This window comes from Akebia trifoliata, chromosome 9, assembly GCF_017979445.1.
Source record: "Akebia trifoliata isolate Shusen 1 chromosome 9, ASM1797944v1, whole genome shotgun sequence".
In the NCBI taxonomy this organism is placed as follows: Eukaryota; Viridiplantae; Streptophyta; class Magnoliopsida; order Ranunculales; family Lardizabalaceae; genus Akebia; species Akebia trifoliata.
This window is the reverse complement of record NC_141383.1, coordinates 1,513,150-1,530,832: the sequence shown is the minus strand read 5'-3', so window position 1 is coordinate 1,530,832 and position 17,683 is coordinate 1,513,150. Positions and strand designations below refer to the sequence as shown.

At 33.1% G+C, this 17,683-nt stretch overlaps 1 protein-coding gene and 1 long non-coding RNA gene across 3 annotated transcripts; both read left to right on the top strand.

The window, feature by feature from the left end:
• The first annotated feature begins 1,733 nt into the window (after nucleotides 1–1,733).
• Nucleotides 1,734–7,050, top strand: LOC147394006 (uncharacterized). Its single transcript, XM_086454518.1, has 2 exons — nucleotides 1,734–4,449; nucleotides 6,524–7,050. Exons 1-2 carry the CDS (start codon nucleotides 1,734–1,736, stop codon nucleotides 6,919–6,921), a joined length of 3,114 nt encoding a protein of 1,037 aa, XP_086310644.1. The 3' UTR covers nucleotides 6,922–7,050.
• A 474-nt stretch (nucleotides 7,051–7,524) lies between these two features.
• On the top strand, nucleotides 7,525–10,459 carry LOC147394005 (uncharacterized). 2 transcript variants are annotated; one of them, XR_015181278.1, is made up of 3 exons: nucleotides 7,525–7,892; nucleotides 9,027–9,074; nucleotides 9,199–10,459. It is a non-coding gene; the product is annotated as an uncharacterized LOC147394005 (long non-coding RNA). The 2 variants fall into 2 exon arrangements; XR_015181277.1 differs by lacking the exon at nucleotides 9,027–9,074.
• Nucleotides 10,460–17,683: the final 7,224 nt, after the last annotated feature.

Genomic DNA, 17,683 nt, shown 5'->3' with positions numbered 1-17,683 from the left:
TGCAATACAACTTTCAAGACTGACATTATGGGTTCACATTTTAATTTATCGAACGTTAAAGAAATGATTTCACATATCTTATATTTTGCAAAAAATATAAGGGCAAATTATCAAAAAAATGAAAAAAAAAAAAAAAACTGTACAAATGTACACATTGAAGTGTTCAACTAGCCGTTGTAACCCTCTCTTATATATAGGCACATATGCCACCCCTCAATTTTTCCTCACCATATCTATTTCTCAACTCTTATCTCTTTCATTGCTATGGGTGCAATTTGGTCCGGTTCAAACCAAGAAACAAATCAAATTGATAGTTTTGGGGTGATTTGATTCGATTTGGAATAAGTTGCGATTCGGTTCTGGGTTACGAAAATGGAGAACCGATCAATTTAGTTTAGTTCTCAGATTAAGTTTGTTCAGAATTTTGTAGTTTTTTTCTGTTACACGAAAATAATAGTAATTAGTTCCCCAAATATATCATTTTATTGAAATCAATAATTATTATGGATTAATAATGAATTATATATAATTGGAAGGTTTAATATATAATCTACTCGTAAAGTCTATGTAATTAGGGTTTTAGAAACCACTTTCTAGATCTTGATCAAGAAACTCTAATCCGGGTCTATAAATAGAGTTCATAAGAATATTTAGTACCAAGTTCGATGGTAATTAAATTGCCAGTTGAATTCATAATATTATTAATACTGAGTTTGACTATAATAAAAATTGAACTTGCTGCTCTAACTCAGTTTTGTTTAGTTTTGAGTTTTGATTCCAACACAATTTTTTCATCAAAACGTCAAACAAAATGAAATAGATAATCTGTAAATCCTTTATAAACCATCTATTTTTTTTTTTTTTGTCCTAGATCTAGTATATTCATAAAAAATAAAAATAAGAACAAGTAAAAAAAGAGTGCCAAAAATTTACATCTTGTGTCGATTTTGTAGTATAGAAGATTGGGAAGAAGAAATTGAGGGAATGAAAACAAGATTGACCTATTAGAGAGGCTTTTAAGATTTCATATCATCGAAAAAAAAAAAAGGTAATTTCAACATTTCACATGTTGATAATGGAGGGAATGAGTTTCAGGGACCATTTAGAAAAGAAATTTTACTAAATGTCCTGCAAAGCTACCATTGAAAAATTAGGGACTATTTAAAAGGAAAACCTTCCACGAGGGTCCTTTTAAGTAATTTTCCCAAAAATATATGCGTGACTTACAATACAAGCTGTCAAGTGTCTTTCATGCATCATCATCGGAGTAGCAGCGAAGAACAAATGAAGAGGATCGGTATGAATTTAATTAATGTACCATTTAAAATATAAATAATAAAAATAACAAAAGAAAGAAAAAATTATGAATGTGGGGTGATAAAAACAAGCTTATACACTTACATGTCATCTTCCATTATTTTTATTGGGTTCTCATTGTATCATTAGGATAAACAAATTCTGACGATTCTATTATGTTTTCACATGATGGGGATCATGTGTTGTACATGAGTGGTCATTTTCCACGATTCACCCAAAAAAAAAAAAAATGTACTTGTTGTCCTCCTAGTTGAAAATACTGCTAGAATCACCACCACATTCCACGGAGCCACCAGCTCCATTAAATTTTAGAATAAAAGTCTAAATCAACCAAGCATATATAAGTAAATCGTGGGAAGGGGATGACTTCATTCACATATAAACTAGTATCCTTTTTTTTTCAAACCCCAAGAATAATGGAGAGACCAACTATGAACTTAAGATTACTTTGGTTATTTCTCCTACCCAACCTTCTCTTGTGTTCCAGGATTGTGGATTCCGCTATAACCCCCACCACCACAAGAGTCTCAATCCTCAGAGGGAATGAGACCGATCGACTCTCATTGCTCGCCTTTAAAGATGGGATATTTGGAGATCCGCTCGGTGCACTGAGTTCGTGGAACGATTCCATCCATTTTTGTGAGTGGGCAGGGGTTACATGTGGTCGTCGACATCAAAGGGTCACCAACTTGAATTTAACCTCACAAAAGCTAATGGGATCCATATCTCCCTTCATAGGAAATCTTACATTTCTTAGGGAGATTTATCTCCAAGACAACAACTTCTATGGAGTAATCCCTCAAGAAGTTGGTCGTCTGTCGAGGCTACAAGATCTATCATTTAATAATAATTCATTGGGAGGGAAAATTCCATTTAGTGTATCCAACTGCTCCAATCTCAAGTACCTCAAGCTTTCATACAACGAAATCGGTGGAAAAATTCCAATGGAGCTAAGCTCATTGTCCAAGCTCGTGATATTATATCTTTATGCAAACAATCTTTGCGGGACTATCCCTCCTTCTTTGGGAAATCTTTCGTCTCTTCAGAGATTTTCTCTTTCAACAAACACATTGGAAGGAAATATCCCCGATGCCTTGGGCCGATTGACAAACTTACGTTATCTTTCGCTTGGTATAAATAAGTTGTCAGGTATGATTTCTCCCTCTCTTTACAACCTCTCATCACTCACCGATTTATTAGTGTCGGAAAACCAACTCTACGGAAGTCTTCCTCAAGATATCGGCTTCACTCTTCCTAATCTCCAATTCCTTGGTATGGCAGCTAACCAATTTGGTGGTTCCATTCCAATCTCATTACCCAATGCTTCAAACCTTCAAATTGTTGAAATCTCTCAAAACAATTTGGTTGGGCCAGTCCCTACCAATCTAGGAGCCTTACAAGCTCTTTCATTGCTACATATGAGTGATAATAATCTTGGAAATGGGAGTACTGATGACCTGAACTTTCTCATATCACTTACTAATTGTAGCAATTTAAAAACCTTGGGCATAAGAAAAAATAATTTCATAGGAGTGTTACCTCACTCTATAGCCAATCTCTCGACAAATCTCAAATTACTCGCACTAGGAGGAAACCATATCTTGGGAAGTATCCCCACAGGAATTGAAAACCTTGTGGGTTTAACTACATTGGGTATGGAGCTAAACCTATTTACAGGTAGTATTCCTATCGGTCTTGGAAAGCTTAAAAGCCTAATAGGTCTTTCTTTAGCTGGAAACATGCTGTCGGGAACAATCCCAGCTTCCTTAGGCAACCTTACTCGATTGAGCAAACTCTATTTGGCAAGTAACAAGTTACATGGAAGTATACCTTCAAGTCTTGCTCAATGTAAATATTTGCAGGAAGTGGACCTTTCTCTAAATAAATTGAATGGAACAATACCGGCACAAGTTATTGGTCTTTCCTCCCTATCAACGATACTCAATTTATCGAGTAACTCTCTTAGTGGTTCTCTCCCTTTGGAAGTGGGACAATTGAAAAATCTTGCGGTGTTGGACATCTCTCGTAACAAATTGTCTGGTGAAATCCCATATACAATAGGAGATTGTTTGATGTTGAGGACACTTTCTATGAACGAGAACTTGTTCCAAGGAAACATTCCTCAATCTTTGAGCTCTTTGAGAGGTATTGAATACTTTGATCTTTCCCACAATTACTTGTCCGGCCAAATTCCAAAATACTTGGAAACACTTCCCTTCTTGCAATATTTAAATCTTTCTTCCAACTTTCTTGAGGGTGATGTACCAATAAAAGGGATCTTCAAAAATTTGAGTGCATTTTCAATTGTTGGAAATGTAAAGCTCTGTGGAGGTGTCCCTGAATTGAAGTTGCCTTCTTGCCCAATTCAAGATTCCAAGAAACAAGGCAAACCTCTCTCTCTCAAAGTTATAATCATGGTAATTATTGTGATTATATCTTTGATTTTGATATCATCTTTTCTCGTTCTTTATCGGAGAAGGAAGTCAAGGAAAGAACCTAATTCTACATCATTCTTGGGCATTGGGTTTTTAAGAGTTTCTTATGATGAGCTTCTTAAAGCGACTGGAGGATTCGCCCCAACCAATTTGATTGGTGTGGGGAGTTTTGGCTCAGTGTATAAAGGAATTCTTCATCAAGATGAAAAACATGTTGCAGTGAAGGTACTCAACCTTCAACAAAAAGGGGCTTCCAAGAGTTTCATCACTGAATGCGAAACCTTAAGTAGAATTCGACATCGAAATCTACTCAAAATCGTAACTTCCTGCTCAAGTGTAGACTTTCAAGGTAATGATTTCAAAGCTCTAGTTTACGAGTTCATGTCAAATGGGAGTCTAGAAAATTGGTTGCATCCAAGTGTAAATGTTCGACAACGACCAAGAAATTTGAACCTTGGACAAAGATTGAACATAGCAATTGATGTTGCCTCTGCATTGGATTATTTGCATCATCATTGCCCAATACCTATTGTTCATTGTGATCTAAAGCCCAATAATGTTCTTCTTGATGAAGACTTAACTGCTCATGTGGGTGACTTTGGATTGTCTAAGTTCCTTTCTGGTTATTCTAGTACCATCGGTGAAGATCCAACCAATTCTATTACACTAAAGGGATCGATTGGTTATGTTGCTCCAGGTATGAATTTCATTTATTTTTTTCTTATTAATAAGTAATTAGATTTAATTTGAAAGATTTTTGTAATTTTAAGCGACTAAAATAGCTATCATGCATGAACATGAAATGTGCATAATATTGATCTTAAAAAATAAGTTCTATAGCATATTGGCCACAAAAAGAGGAAAATAATGGATTTGTTGCATAATGAGTTGTTAAGGTAATTATGTAGTCTACCACAAGAGGCGGGGTTCTTTAGTGAAATCCAGACTTGCACGCACATTCATGAGATATAAGAGGGGAATATTTTTTTGTTAAAATTAAACATAACTTATTGATGTTTGCTCCAACAATTACCTTGCCTAATGTATATGTTTTGTTCGAAATTCTCTGGGTTAAGTAATCCTGAATTCCAAATTAGTAATACTTTTTTAATTCCATATGACATGGACAACTCCTATGTTTGAAGAGTTGTGATCCATAACGGTTTGGTACCTAACCAAGGTCAGATGGCACCCCATTTTATGCGACGTGGCATTTTTGGGGACCCATGACCATATGGATATGTGGTCCATCTCTTGATGGATCTACGCACCAAATATCAGTTTGATTGGTGATGTGCATCCATTGATAATAGCATTGTCTTAAGAATGATTTCTAATCGTTGGATTTGAATTGTTTTTCAATAAAAGTTATCAAACACTATGATTTTGGGTACCTAGGTTCACCAAGGGATGGATCACATGTCCATAGGGGCAGTGGCTCCCAAAAATGTCATGTCGCATAAAATAAGGTGCCACCTGACCTTAGGTACGAGACACCATTCTGGATCCCTACTCATATTGAGTGCATATTTCTCTTTCTTTCCTTTGTAAACTATGTATTCGTTTTTTCTTTTCCTTTGATTTATTGTTCTATGGCACTATTGCACCCTATGATTGGAGTCTTTTTTTCTCCTTACAATACTATACCATTCCAACGGAAAGCTTTAAGGATACCATCGAAAAAGAAAATTGCTCAAGAAAAGTCAATCTAAGATTTAACAAAAAATAGTGATAATCTGACTCCCCAATGTGGCATACTCAAAATGCTCTCCTGACGTGGCATGTGCTATAACCATAGATTTTTTTTGCCCCGGGATGCATATCTACACTCCCCATAAATATGTATAGTTGTGTATCTCGGGCAAAATGATCTATGATTCTACACATGCCACGTGGGGGAGTCCAACAATCATTACTCTTAAAAAATTCCTGCATTGACCAAGCATACAAACTCACGTGTATTGAGGGCACCACCAAATTACAAAATTACACTTATTAGGCTTTAGGCAATTGATCAATCAGGATTCTGTGAAATTCTAAATAGACTTTTCTGTGAGCAAAAACTCTCTCAAAATTATTTGGTCAAAATATTTTTAAAATTGCAAATTGTCGTTTTGACTACTATTATATATATATATATATATATTTTAAATCAGTAAAACTTATGCAGCTCTTTTTATTGAATTTTCTTTAGAATAACGATAACCGGACTCCCTTTTTTCTACGCTGCCTGAAGAAGCATATAAATAGCGTACAAAAAAGAGTCATATGATCACTACTCTTTTTCTCTATATTCTCACATGGATGGATATTTTTCTTTTGAGTCATGATAATCTGATACCCCATGTGGCATACTCAATCGACTACCTAGCATGACGAGTTTGAGAACCGTAGATCCTGCTCCTCGGGATACATGTTTCCCTCGAGATACACTTTTTTTATGGGGAAGTGCAGCTGTGTATCCTGAAGAGCACAGATCTACAGTCCCGAACATGTCACATCAGGATAGTCAATTGAGTTTGCCACGTGGGGTAGTCAGATTATCACGATTCTTTTCTTTTTGGAAAATTACCAAGAGTTGGCCTAAGCCTCAATGCCTAAACCGCCAAACCACCGAATTACTTTGTTCACCTCACTCTACTCTCTCTCTCATAACAATTTCACCAATTTGATAAATTTTTTTAGATGCACAGATCAAAAAATTAATCAATCTTTTGCACATGATTTAGTAAACCCTCCACTAAATTATCATGTCTATGGATAAATTGCAGAGTTCGGAATGGGTAGCCAAGTTTCAACCGCAGGAGATGTATACAGTTTTGGGATACTTTTGCTTGAGACATTTACGGGAAAAAGGCCAACTGATGACATGTTTAAGGATGGTCTAAGCCTCCGTAGCTTTTCTATGATGCCATCACCTGAGAGAGTAATGGAGATTGTGGATTCGAATATGTTGTTAGAAGAACGAGATGAAGAAGCTATAAATAATGAAGAAATCTTAATAGAAAGAAAAGATAAAATACAAGAGTGCTTGGCTTCCATTATCAAAATCGGAGTTGCATGTTCTACAGAATTACCAGGTGAACGAATGAATATGGGTGAGGTTCTTATGGAACTAAATGTAATTAATGAAGTATTTCTTGGGGTTGGGATCCATGGAGGGAGTTGAAATAGGTTGTTGTCAGCCTACAAATGAACCTCATACCTTATAAACTATTAAGGAAAATAGCCATATAAATAATAAATGGTGTGGTTGTAAATGTAGCTAAAGAAAAAATAAAAATGGTATCTTATATGTTTTTTCAGACAAATTGACTGCATTGATGTTTAGCTTACCCTTTAATGGACTTTGTCCTTCAAATTTTTCTTGATTGGTAGGTTACTTTTATTTTATTAAATTTTTTGACGGGATCGTAATGTAACATATCGAGGAGAAGATCATCGTCTTCTCCTTAAAGATTAAAAAAAAAAAAAACCCTTGAATTCACAAGGAAACCTTAGATCTTAAAGCCAAATAAGAGAAACAATTCTCCAAGGAAGTTCTATTTATAATCTAATAATGAAGTAAAATTAACATCCCTCAAAATGAATTAAATAACCTTATAGATTTCTAGTATGACTCTACTTCATACTACCACCTACTTACCCAAAACGATTTAACTTCTAAAAATAGTAAAAATAATAGTTAAACATAATTACAATTCACTACAAGAAAATTATGAATTAGGAACAACAAATTAAAACGGATTTTAGCCATTTCAAAATAAAAATGGTATGTAGTCGTTTCAATGTTAAAAATCGTTTCTACAAAGCATTGTATATTTAGGAAAATCGACGGGAAAGCTTTTAAGTTTCACATTCTAGAGGCAGAACAAAAATGTAAAAGAGAACAAAAGCTCAAAAAGTGCGATTTTTCCTAGGTTCTCTTCCTAGATTTCTGCAACTCTTCATCTTTTTCTACTCTCTCACTTGAAACCCTAATTTATTTCAACGAATTTGACGATTTCGCGATCAAACGAATTAGCTCTATAGCTTTCTTACTTTAATTCAAGTTCGAATTTGTGAATTTCTTCAAGATTTCAAACCCTAGTTATTCTACATGTAGATTGGCTGGGTCTCAGTTTTTTAATCTCATTTATGGTAAGTTCTTCTTTTAAAAACCTTGTTTGGGTCATATGTTCTTCTCTCATTCCCTCTGAATCGAAGTTTCTTTTGTGATTTAGCATAGAAATTTATCAATTCTTTACAAATTGGTTAAATTATGTTAAATAGGAATATCCATTCTCTTTATTTTTTGTCTATATTTTTTAATGTTTGAAGATTTGAAGAAATCAAACCCTTGTTCTTCTATCTCAAAAACTGATTCTTCATCTTCAATCTTCTCGATTTTGTGACAATCGATCTTGTTTGTGTTTGTGTTTGGTGGAAGCAAATCGATTATCTATTTCATTTAGCAGAATTCTTGTACTTTTTCTTTTACATCTGAATTATATGTTTGTGATTTTTCTTTTAAATGTTTTACAAAATTTAAATTTTTTTTGAAAAGGGAATTAGAGTTGGAAAGGCATGGACTGAAGCTGTTAAAGAAGAATCCTTCATAGTTCACGCCTTGTCTTGATGGATGTTATCTTCTTTTGGGGCCCAAAGTATCTCTAAATCATTAAGAGATTTCTAAGTTCTCCACAAAAGATGTCTAAGATTTGGATTAAAAATGTTAAGTTTCCAGAGAATAGACCATGCTTGACCTACTAATACTCTAATAGTTAATGTGATTTTACTTATAAAAAAAGCTCTTAATGTGTTTTCCTCCCTTGCTATTGAAGTAACAACTTGAGGTTACATGGATCTTAGTTTAATGTGGAGTCCCCAATCCCCATGCTACACTTGGTTTTGCTATTTCAGATCTGTCATTTAGATCCAAACAGGAAGATCAATTTCTGGACAACTTTTTTATGTTTTATTAACTTAACAGTTGCTCATCATGAAAATTTTATATCAAATACAGATCATTGAATTGGAAGAATGATGCTACACTCACTACAATGACATGGGTCCTTTGACCTTTTAAATTCCTGTTAAAACACAACTTGCAATTCCTTTTATTTGCAATAAGTTGTATATCTTGTGAGTTTTATGGGGTCTTAGCAAATGATTTTTTATTTGTGTTTCTGTTTAATCAATTATTTTAGGGCATGTCTAGTTGATGCAGGCTAATTGCAATTTTATTAGTAAGCCTTCTAATTGATCAAAAAAATGATTTCTAATTTGTTATAGGGTTCTTCATTCCCAATGCCTTATTGCAACATCAAGAGTTCTTTGCAGGTTAACCTTGTCTTGGATGAAACCTTAAAGTCAATTCCATTAATATAATTATTGGGTTGGATGTACATACTTTTTTGTTTTGCTTCACATCTTGTTTGTTCAATACTTTTCTGTGTTCATGTAGGAAAACTACTACTAGCTGGATAGGATTTGCCACAGCTACTAGTCTCAGGTATATTTTGGTGATGTCAATGCTTCTTTTGAGGTTGTTACCTAAAATCAAGCTTTTCTACTTCACCTAGAGCATCTTGTTTCAATTTTCCCATGTGTCCTTTATTTCATGTGGTCTTACATTGAACATTTAGTTTTATTACAAACCATGTTTATGTTTGGGTCTAGGACATAGCCAAGTGGAATCCTGTTGTGTGTTTCTTAAATTTCTGATGTACAATTATGTTAATTTTACAGCCCTAATATATGGTAGGGGGGCCCACTCATGTTGGCATGGTGATAATGCAAATGCTTTTACCTGATGGATAGATTAGATATGTCCTGTAAGCACATAGATTTCATTTTAGTTTTTCATGTCTATTTATACAATTTATCACATCTTATGCCTTTTGCCTCACTCACTCCATGGGAGAAAGGCATGGTTAGTATTTCCATGGTCTGATCTAGTGACATGGTTCAATATTTTCTTATAAATGTTTCTCAAAATCCATAAAATATCTTATCATATGTGCTAAATGGTCGAATATGGTAGGATGAGTTGTTTTACTTATCCAAGCCCATCTATTTGGGTATTTTAAGTCTTTTAATAGAATTTGTATATTTTTTGGCTTAAGATAGAATGCGGACTAGGATTTATGTTGCACCCAAATGAATTTAAATACAAGAGAAAATAAAATTATCCATTAACCCATTTCCCCACTCTTACACCAACAACTCTCAACTACCCACTCCCACTCATTCAAGGAACTAACCCATAACCCACCTCCAACAATACAATTAGGCACCATTAATTCAAATTCGTGAATTTGAAACGTGTCTTAAAACGATTATAAACCCTTTCAAACGAAAAACGGTTTAAGATCGTCTTAAGTGTGATAACCATGTCAAAGACTTAAAATTAATATATGTATTCTAATCTGGTTAAAGCAAGTATACATTTTCCTATTAAAATCTTTAAGTTCAATTAGCTTACTGGTGTTTTTTACCCGTATATGTAGTACATAGTGGGCAAGGTTCTAGTACCTGACTTCTAATCCTTTCACCTAGTTCAATTTTCTAGTTGATTGACTATGATATATGCCCTTATGCTTATGCATATTTTTAGTCTTAAACATAGGTGGCTACTTGTTATTGCCATCTGTTTGTAATCAAATTGCTTTACTTACCCTATTCAAGTTTCAATTATATAAGAATTTGGTTGTGTTGTTCTATAACTATTTTTTTTCACTTTTGTTATGCATACCGATTGCTATTATTGGTAGGAAGCACATGCTATAGTTGGTGGTACAACCCCTCTTCAAGCGGGCAACTCTTATGTCTCAACTCTTTTATTTGGCCTTTAAATTTCATAACAACTAAATTTACAATTTTTCCTAAATAAACTCAAAGTTAATATCTTTCCCTTTTTCCATTGCCCGATAACAGAGACCTTCACCATAGTTGTCCACTTTGTTCTCATGGTTGCAATTGTTGCCACCCTAGCCTAGCACTCATTATTGCCATCGTCCTCACAGAAATGAGAGATCCTTGTTATACCCATTTGACCTAAAAATGCTATTGATCAGGGCCTAGAAAGTTGATTCTAAGACCCAATTTACAGAAACTTTAAGGTTGAAAAATGCATAAAATCTCCTAAATAGACAAAATACGTTGATAGTTCATAATAATAATTATTTTTAAATAAATTGTGTATTTTCGAACTAATTATGGTTATTTACATGTAATAGGTCAAAATCGTAAGAGCCAAAAGGATAAATCAGGACGAATGAAAAGGTATGTTGTAATCCAAGACCCAAAACAAAGTTGTAGACCAAAATTTAGGTCCATTGGGCCCACAAGAACCGTGACACAATGAGAACCTTGGGCGGCGTTGTGATGCCAACAAGTTTATCTTCCAAATTCATACATCAATAAGGCAACATGATTTATATCGAAACGAATTAGGTTTTTGAGTTTTTGTAAAACATGAAAGTGTTCCAAATCCTAAAGAAAAATTTGATTTGGTCTCTACAAATAAGATACCAGACCAGAGCCAAATTATCTTATCTCCACTAAGATCATCTTCTCTAGTTCTTTTTTATTTTTAATTTTTAGATTTTTTAGGTTTACTTTCTATTCAAGCTTTGTAAACAAAAGGATTACTCTGCTAGATTCAAGTCAAGATTAATAAAGATATTTTCTTTATTTTTCCTAATTTTCTATTCTTTTATTTCTATTTTGTTTTTATTGTTTTTTGTATGATTTGTGGCTAGATCTTCATTAGAGAAGTCAATGATGCCCAAACAAAATCATCTTAGATAGTTATTTGTTTTGATTGTACTTGAATGCTTTATTCTGATACCAATTTCTTAAGTAACAATCATTGAATAAAATTATTTAATCTCATGATTTTGATAGTTTAATCTTAGATAATATCAAGTTAAACTATTTTTTTTTAGAGATTAATATTTTTATCTATGATTTCGTCTTATTAAATATTATCATAGAATTTTGGGATTAATATTTGAATTAACAGATTTTATCTTTCGATCCAATAGCATTAGCTTTGTTAATTGGATCGAGATAATAAGAAATAAATAAATTGATAAGGTGAATTGTTTTGGTGGATTTGACTGATCCAATTCTTTACATTGTGAATCACATTCCTATTTATTTTAGATTAGTTTTAATTTAGTTTTCTTGAATACTTTAAACCTAATTGATTGTTTTAAGTCAAAAGAAATTATTGGATCAATGTTGTATCAGTTAATCGATTCTTTCTTGCCAAGGTTTTATATATTTTTGTTATGTTATTTTTATTGATAATTTACATACAAACAAATTGGCGTCACTGCCAGGGACAACTGTTTGATCCAAAAAAATTTTGATAAATTTTATTAGGTTTTCTATCGAATCCGAATTTTATCTTTTAAAAATATTTTCATTCTAATTCTCAATCTATTAGAACACAGGAAAAAATAATTTAGAAATATCAAAATTTTACTGCAGTGCTTATTGTGCTTTTGACGGCGCGAAAAATCCTCGAGATACGTACATCTGAGTTTTTGAAGAAATTTTTTGCATTAATTGTGAACCAAATGAAATATTTAAATTGCAAAAATTTGACTTCAGATTTGTTCGTTGTTTTCAAGACGAGGAGTTAAAAGAGAGTTTTGATTAAACCTTTATTTGGTCATCCGGATCAAATTCCTCATCACAAAACATCATTTTTTTTTCAATATCAAACTTAAAGTAGAATTTTACTTTAGTTTTAAATAATTTTTTTATTTATCCAAGAAGGCTCGGAGTGTAATAGTTTTAGAGAAGGACGACAGTGGGACGTAACTATATTGGTCCCTTGAGTTTGTACATCAAAACTGGTGTCGATGGCTCAAGCTACTTAACTAGTACATCCACCGTCTAGAATGGAAGGTAAAACTTATTCCCCCCCTTCCCTTGAAATTCTTGCTAATGGGTTTCTATACTGTTTTTGTTTGATTATTCTTGCCCACATGGATTTGCACTTGGTAAAGAGGACACCCTTACAAAGATGACACCATAAAATAAGAATTAGATTTCATCACCGATCTCTTGTCTTGTTATGTTAACTGAATTCATATAGGAATTCAACTAAAAATTGGCTAGACTTGACTTTAGGTCCCATCGAGCTCAATAGGCAAAACTAGTCTAAATTGCACAATTGCATTTCTTGATTAAGGTCAGTACCTAAGCAAAATCCTACCCCGTTGTACCTTGTTATACGAGGGGAATATATTACATTTATTCAAGACAAAAAGGTGATTCAAGATTGCCCTTGATCAGCATTGTGCGCCACCTCTCATTTGGGGATTGAACTAGCTGACTTTGATTTTAGAGAACTAGGTTGAAGGCTTAGACTATCCCTTTGAAACAATTAGGAGTAGTCTAGAGTAAGGCACCCTTCATAGGTCCAGTCTTTTATTTGTGTGATTTTTAGATTGCATGTGTGTGTGTGTGTGTATTCATCGAGTATTAAATCTATAGGAAATAGCATAACAAAAATTAAATAAAATCTTGGTAAACAAAGGGTCAATCCATAAAGAAAAAGTTATCCAATTATCTTTTTAACTTAAAATCAACTAAAGATTATGAGTAACTAATAAAAAAAACTAATTTATAAGTATCTATCAATTAATCTAATAGAAAGGAAATAATAAAACTATAAAAGAAAAGTTTAGATCAGTCAAATCCACCATAGCAAATATGGTAAATGAACAAGTTCAAACCTTTTTTATCTCAATCTACTCAGACAAAACTAATGCCTGTAGATCAGAAAGTAAATCTGATTTAGCACATATAATAATTAAAAAGTATAATTCTCTCTTTAAATAAATAAATATCAAAATCAAAATCAAACTACTGGAACTATGCATGATTTAACTTGACCTTATCTATGATTAAATTATTAGAACTCTCGATAATTTAAAATAGATTTTTAATACTTATGAACAAAAAGTAAATCACTAAGAACATTAAACAAGGTAGATTCAGAATAAGTTCATTCAGTATATTTTGATTTGGCTTCATTGACCTCTTTAACGGAGGTTTAGCCTAGAAATATTACAAAAATAATAATAGAATAAAAATAAAAAGAGAGAGATGAGAAAAGAAAAACTTATCTTTATTGATCTTAGAATTGAATCTGACAAAGTCTCCTTACAAAAATCAAAACTAATAATAGAAAATACGAAAAACCTTAATTCTTTAAATCTAATTCTGATGATCTTGATATACATTTATAGCTCTCTTTTAAGCTCTAGTATGGTTTCTTATTTATAGAGATCAGATTAGGATTTCTAGGGTTCGGAAACCTTCCGTAAACAACACGACTTCAAAACCTTAATTTAATACAAGTTTATATAACCTCTAAGCTTCTGTGCAAATTACGATGAGTCTTTCATCAACACCACCACGCCGCCCAAGGTGACCTGGGCACCACGGTCCTTGCGGGCCCAGTAGGTCTAGGTCTTGGTTTGTGACTTTGGTTCGGATCTTGGATCACAGTAAATGCTTCGGATTCTATTGATTCTTTTTCAAAACTTTGCGAATTTTCCTGTTACATGAAAATAACTGTAATTAGGTCCAAAATATACCATTTATTTGAAATCAATAATAATTATGAGCTAACAATGAATTATATCTTATTAGGGGATTTAGTGTATAATCTACTAATAAAGTCTATGTAATTAGGACTCTATAAACCACTTTTTAGACCTTAATCAGTGTGTATGTTTGATAAGCAAAAGTAAAGATAGAAATTCCAATTTAGGGAGATCAAATAGAATTTATATTACCATGGAGTTTAGGAAAGAATCATGGATCACGTGTGTCTTGTGCGATAATCATGGTTATTCTCCTGAGTGTTGTTTAAGTCTGCCCATGCTTCGTGCTACGTAGACTAATATGCGTCAATCTCAAAAAATTTATTGGATATTGATATCTAGTTCGTTTGATCAACCATACCACATAGATAATTGGTTTTCCTCGGATACCATACTTAAACAGAACGAATTCACTCAGGGTAGTCACTTTGATAACCATGAAAATTTATATATACACGATACCTCGATGATGAATCAAACCATAAGTCCCTAATAATTCTACGATTCTCAACAATTCTTCAAATATATAATTGCATAGCTAGAGTTAGCGTTCAATCGCTTATATTTGTCATCTTATCAATCTTCGTCATTAGAGTATTTGATGACTAAGTTGTTAAATCAACAACAACAACTCATCCAACAACAACAAGACATTGATTAAGTCTTAGTCAAAATGGAGACTCAATTGATCCATCTAACACTATCTTCAGAAGAAAGGAAATTTGATTAATTAAAAAATGAGGATATGTTAATTCTAGAAAATCTACCATTCTTTCAAAATACCTTTTGTCACCAAAACCACTTATGTAAGGAATTCGATGATTGTCTATCAATGACTAATAACCTTTTATCAATTGAAGTTCAAAAACAAATCAATGAGGTTACAACTCCAACCATAGAAATGATGGAAGTCCAAGAAAAAGATAATGATCGGTTTTCAAATAAGGTAACTGTAGGAAATTCAACCCGAAATTCCCAACCTGTGAGAAATAGAAATAGAGAAAAACACACGTCGAAAAGAAAGTAAGCACATGCACAAGACATTATTTACCTGATTCAGCAATTTGCCTACGTCCACGGAGTTGTAGGGATTTCACTAGTATCGAGAAGAATTACAAAGTGCGGCTCAAGTCTTAAAAACGACAATTGAAACCTTAAAAAATCCTAATCACCAAAAACGACTTCTATATACTGCACACATGATTCACAATGAGTTACAAAATCAGCCCAAGCCTTCACTTCATGGACTAAGCCTCAAAAAATTTTCCATTAAAATATCACGCAACATTATTTGGGTTAGGTCGGATCGTCAACCAGATCAAATACAACTAGGCTCCACAAAGCCCAACAGTAACCTCTAAGAGTCGAGCTATTTTTTAATTTCCCAATAAGCAAGATAATTTTATAAGTATGACTAAGAAAATTTCTTTACCATCAAAGGAGAATATTGTCCAAATGGAATCGAGGAACAACTTTAATTTGTTAGTCACTCAATTCCTAAAAATCTGACCACTACCCAATGCGAAACCTCTTTGGAAGTCAGTAAGACAACTCAAACTTCGTATCTAATCCAACCAATAGTTTTACAAGATAGCAAAGCCTTGGTTGTCTTAAAATTTTCCATTTCTTAGGGACACAATGGTCAAAAATTGTCTTAAAAATGTGATGATTAAGGACATACGTAGGATGCTGATCGTCTCGCAAAATATTTTTCATGTTTTTAATATGACACAAATATGTCTTATTAACATCTGAGATAAAAAAATCAATTGAAGTGTCCATCAAATTAGATGTTAGGAAATTCCTAGGGATTAAACCTTTTGATAGGTCTGGTTGAAGACGTTAAATTTAGCGCTTCTGAGAGATAACCTTGTGTTTTTATTTTTTTATGAGTAGTGTAGTTATGATTTCTTTGTTTACTTGTAATTATAGGCTTCCACGTAGGACTTTATTTTCTCTACTTTCAATTTGAACTCACCAAAAAGGGGTACAAGTGTTGAAAATTTCAAGAATTTTTCTTTAAAGAAATTTCTTGAAAAATTTATTTTCTTAGGATTTTCCAAGAGAGAAAATTCATTTTTTGTGAGTATAGGGGCAGCTCAGAATTCAGATTGAGATTAGGACGCAACTCTATTAAATCACAATTTCTGAATTGAAGAATAGAGTATTTGTCCTCAAAGAATCTGTCCAACAACAAAGTGGTATAATATATCCTTGGAATTCAAAAATAGATCACAAACCTAAATACCTTACAAATCAAGTATAATTTGTTGGTCTGATTCATATCTTTTTAAGCTATTAAAATCAATCATGAAGACACATGTGACCGAGGAATTTGTACTTTGTAATTTACCAAAGGGGCTTTCCTTTAACTCGCACATCAAAAGATGCCATCTATTGAAAGGAGTAACTCAATACATCAATAGATTCATCATATCTCATCCGATATGTGATTGGAATCCATATCACAATGTGAAAAAATCTTATATTTGACGGTCCAAGGCTGTCGAATTTCGTAAAATTTGACGGATCAAGGTGTCAAAATTTTCATTGTCAAATTTTATTTTTCTGCAGATCAAAATCATTAAATCAATGGAGGATGAGAGAAATTTGATGACTCTAAACCGTCGAATTGGGGAACACAAAAAATTTCAATGGCCATGGGCCATTGAGATTCAATTTTTAAAATTTGTGGGCCTTGGCACGTTAAATTTCTTGTCAATTTTTTAAGTTTTCACATAGAATTTGAAAGGATCGAGCTAGCTAGGGAATAAAATCCTCTCATTCTGGTCCCCTTCACTCCGAGAAGATCTCTATCATTTTATTATTAGTCGAAGTGACATCGAATGGAGCTATACTAAGGTAACATGAAAGAGTCATCTACTACATCAATAAGACTCTTCAGGATTATGAGACAAGATAGTAGTACTCGTATGGATCCCGATAAATCTTTGTTTTGAAAGCCCGTTTTATTCTTCAAAATGGAAGTTGCTGCTCTTGAATCAGCCATATAAAATCAAGTTTAATTTCACATGAGCACTACTAAATGATGATCTTTATAAGGAAGGGGTACTCAATGGTGATGAACTGGAAGATGTGTTTTCAAATCAAACTGAATAAAGGGATTGCTGCATTCAGATTCACATATTACTATAAGGTCCCGAACGCTTATTACCCCGAAGCTGAGTTCAATATCAAGCGTAAATTGTAAAAGAGTGAAAGCTCTTATTGCAATGGTTAGAAGAAGAGGAAGCCAAACAAATGATGATACAACTTCATAAAGAAGAGTATGCAACAAGGCCCTACTCATTGAACAAC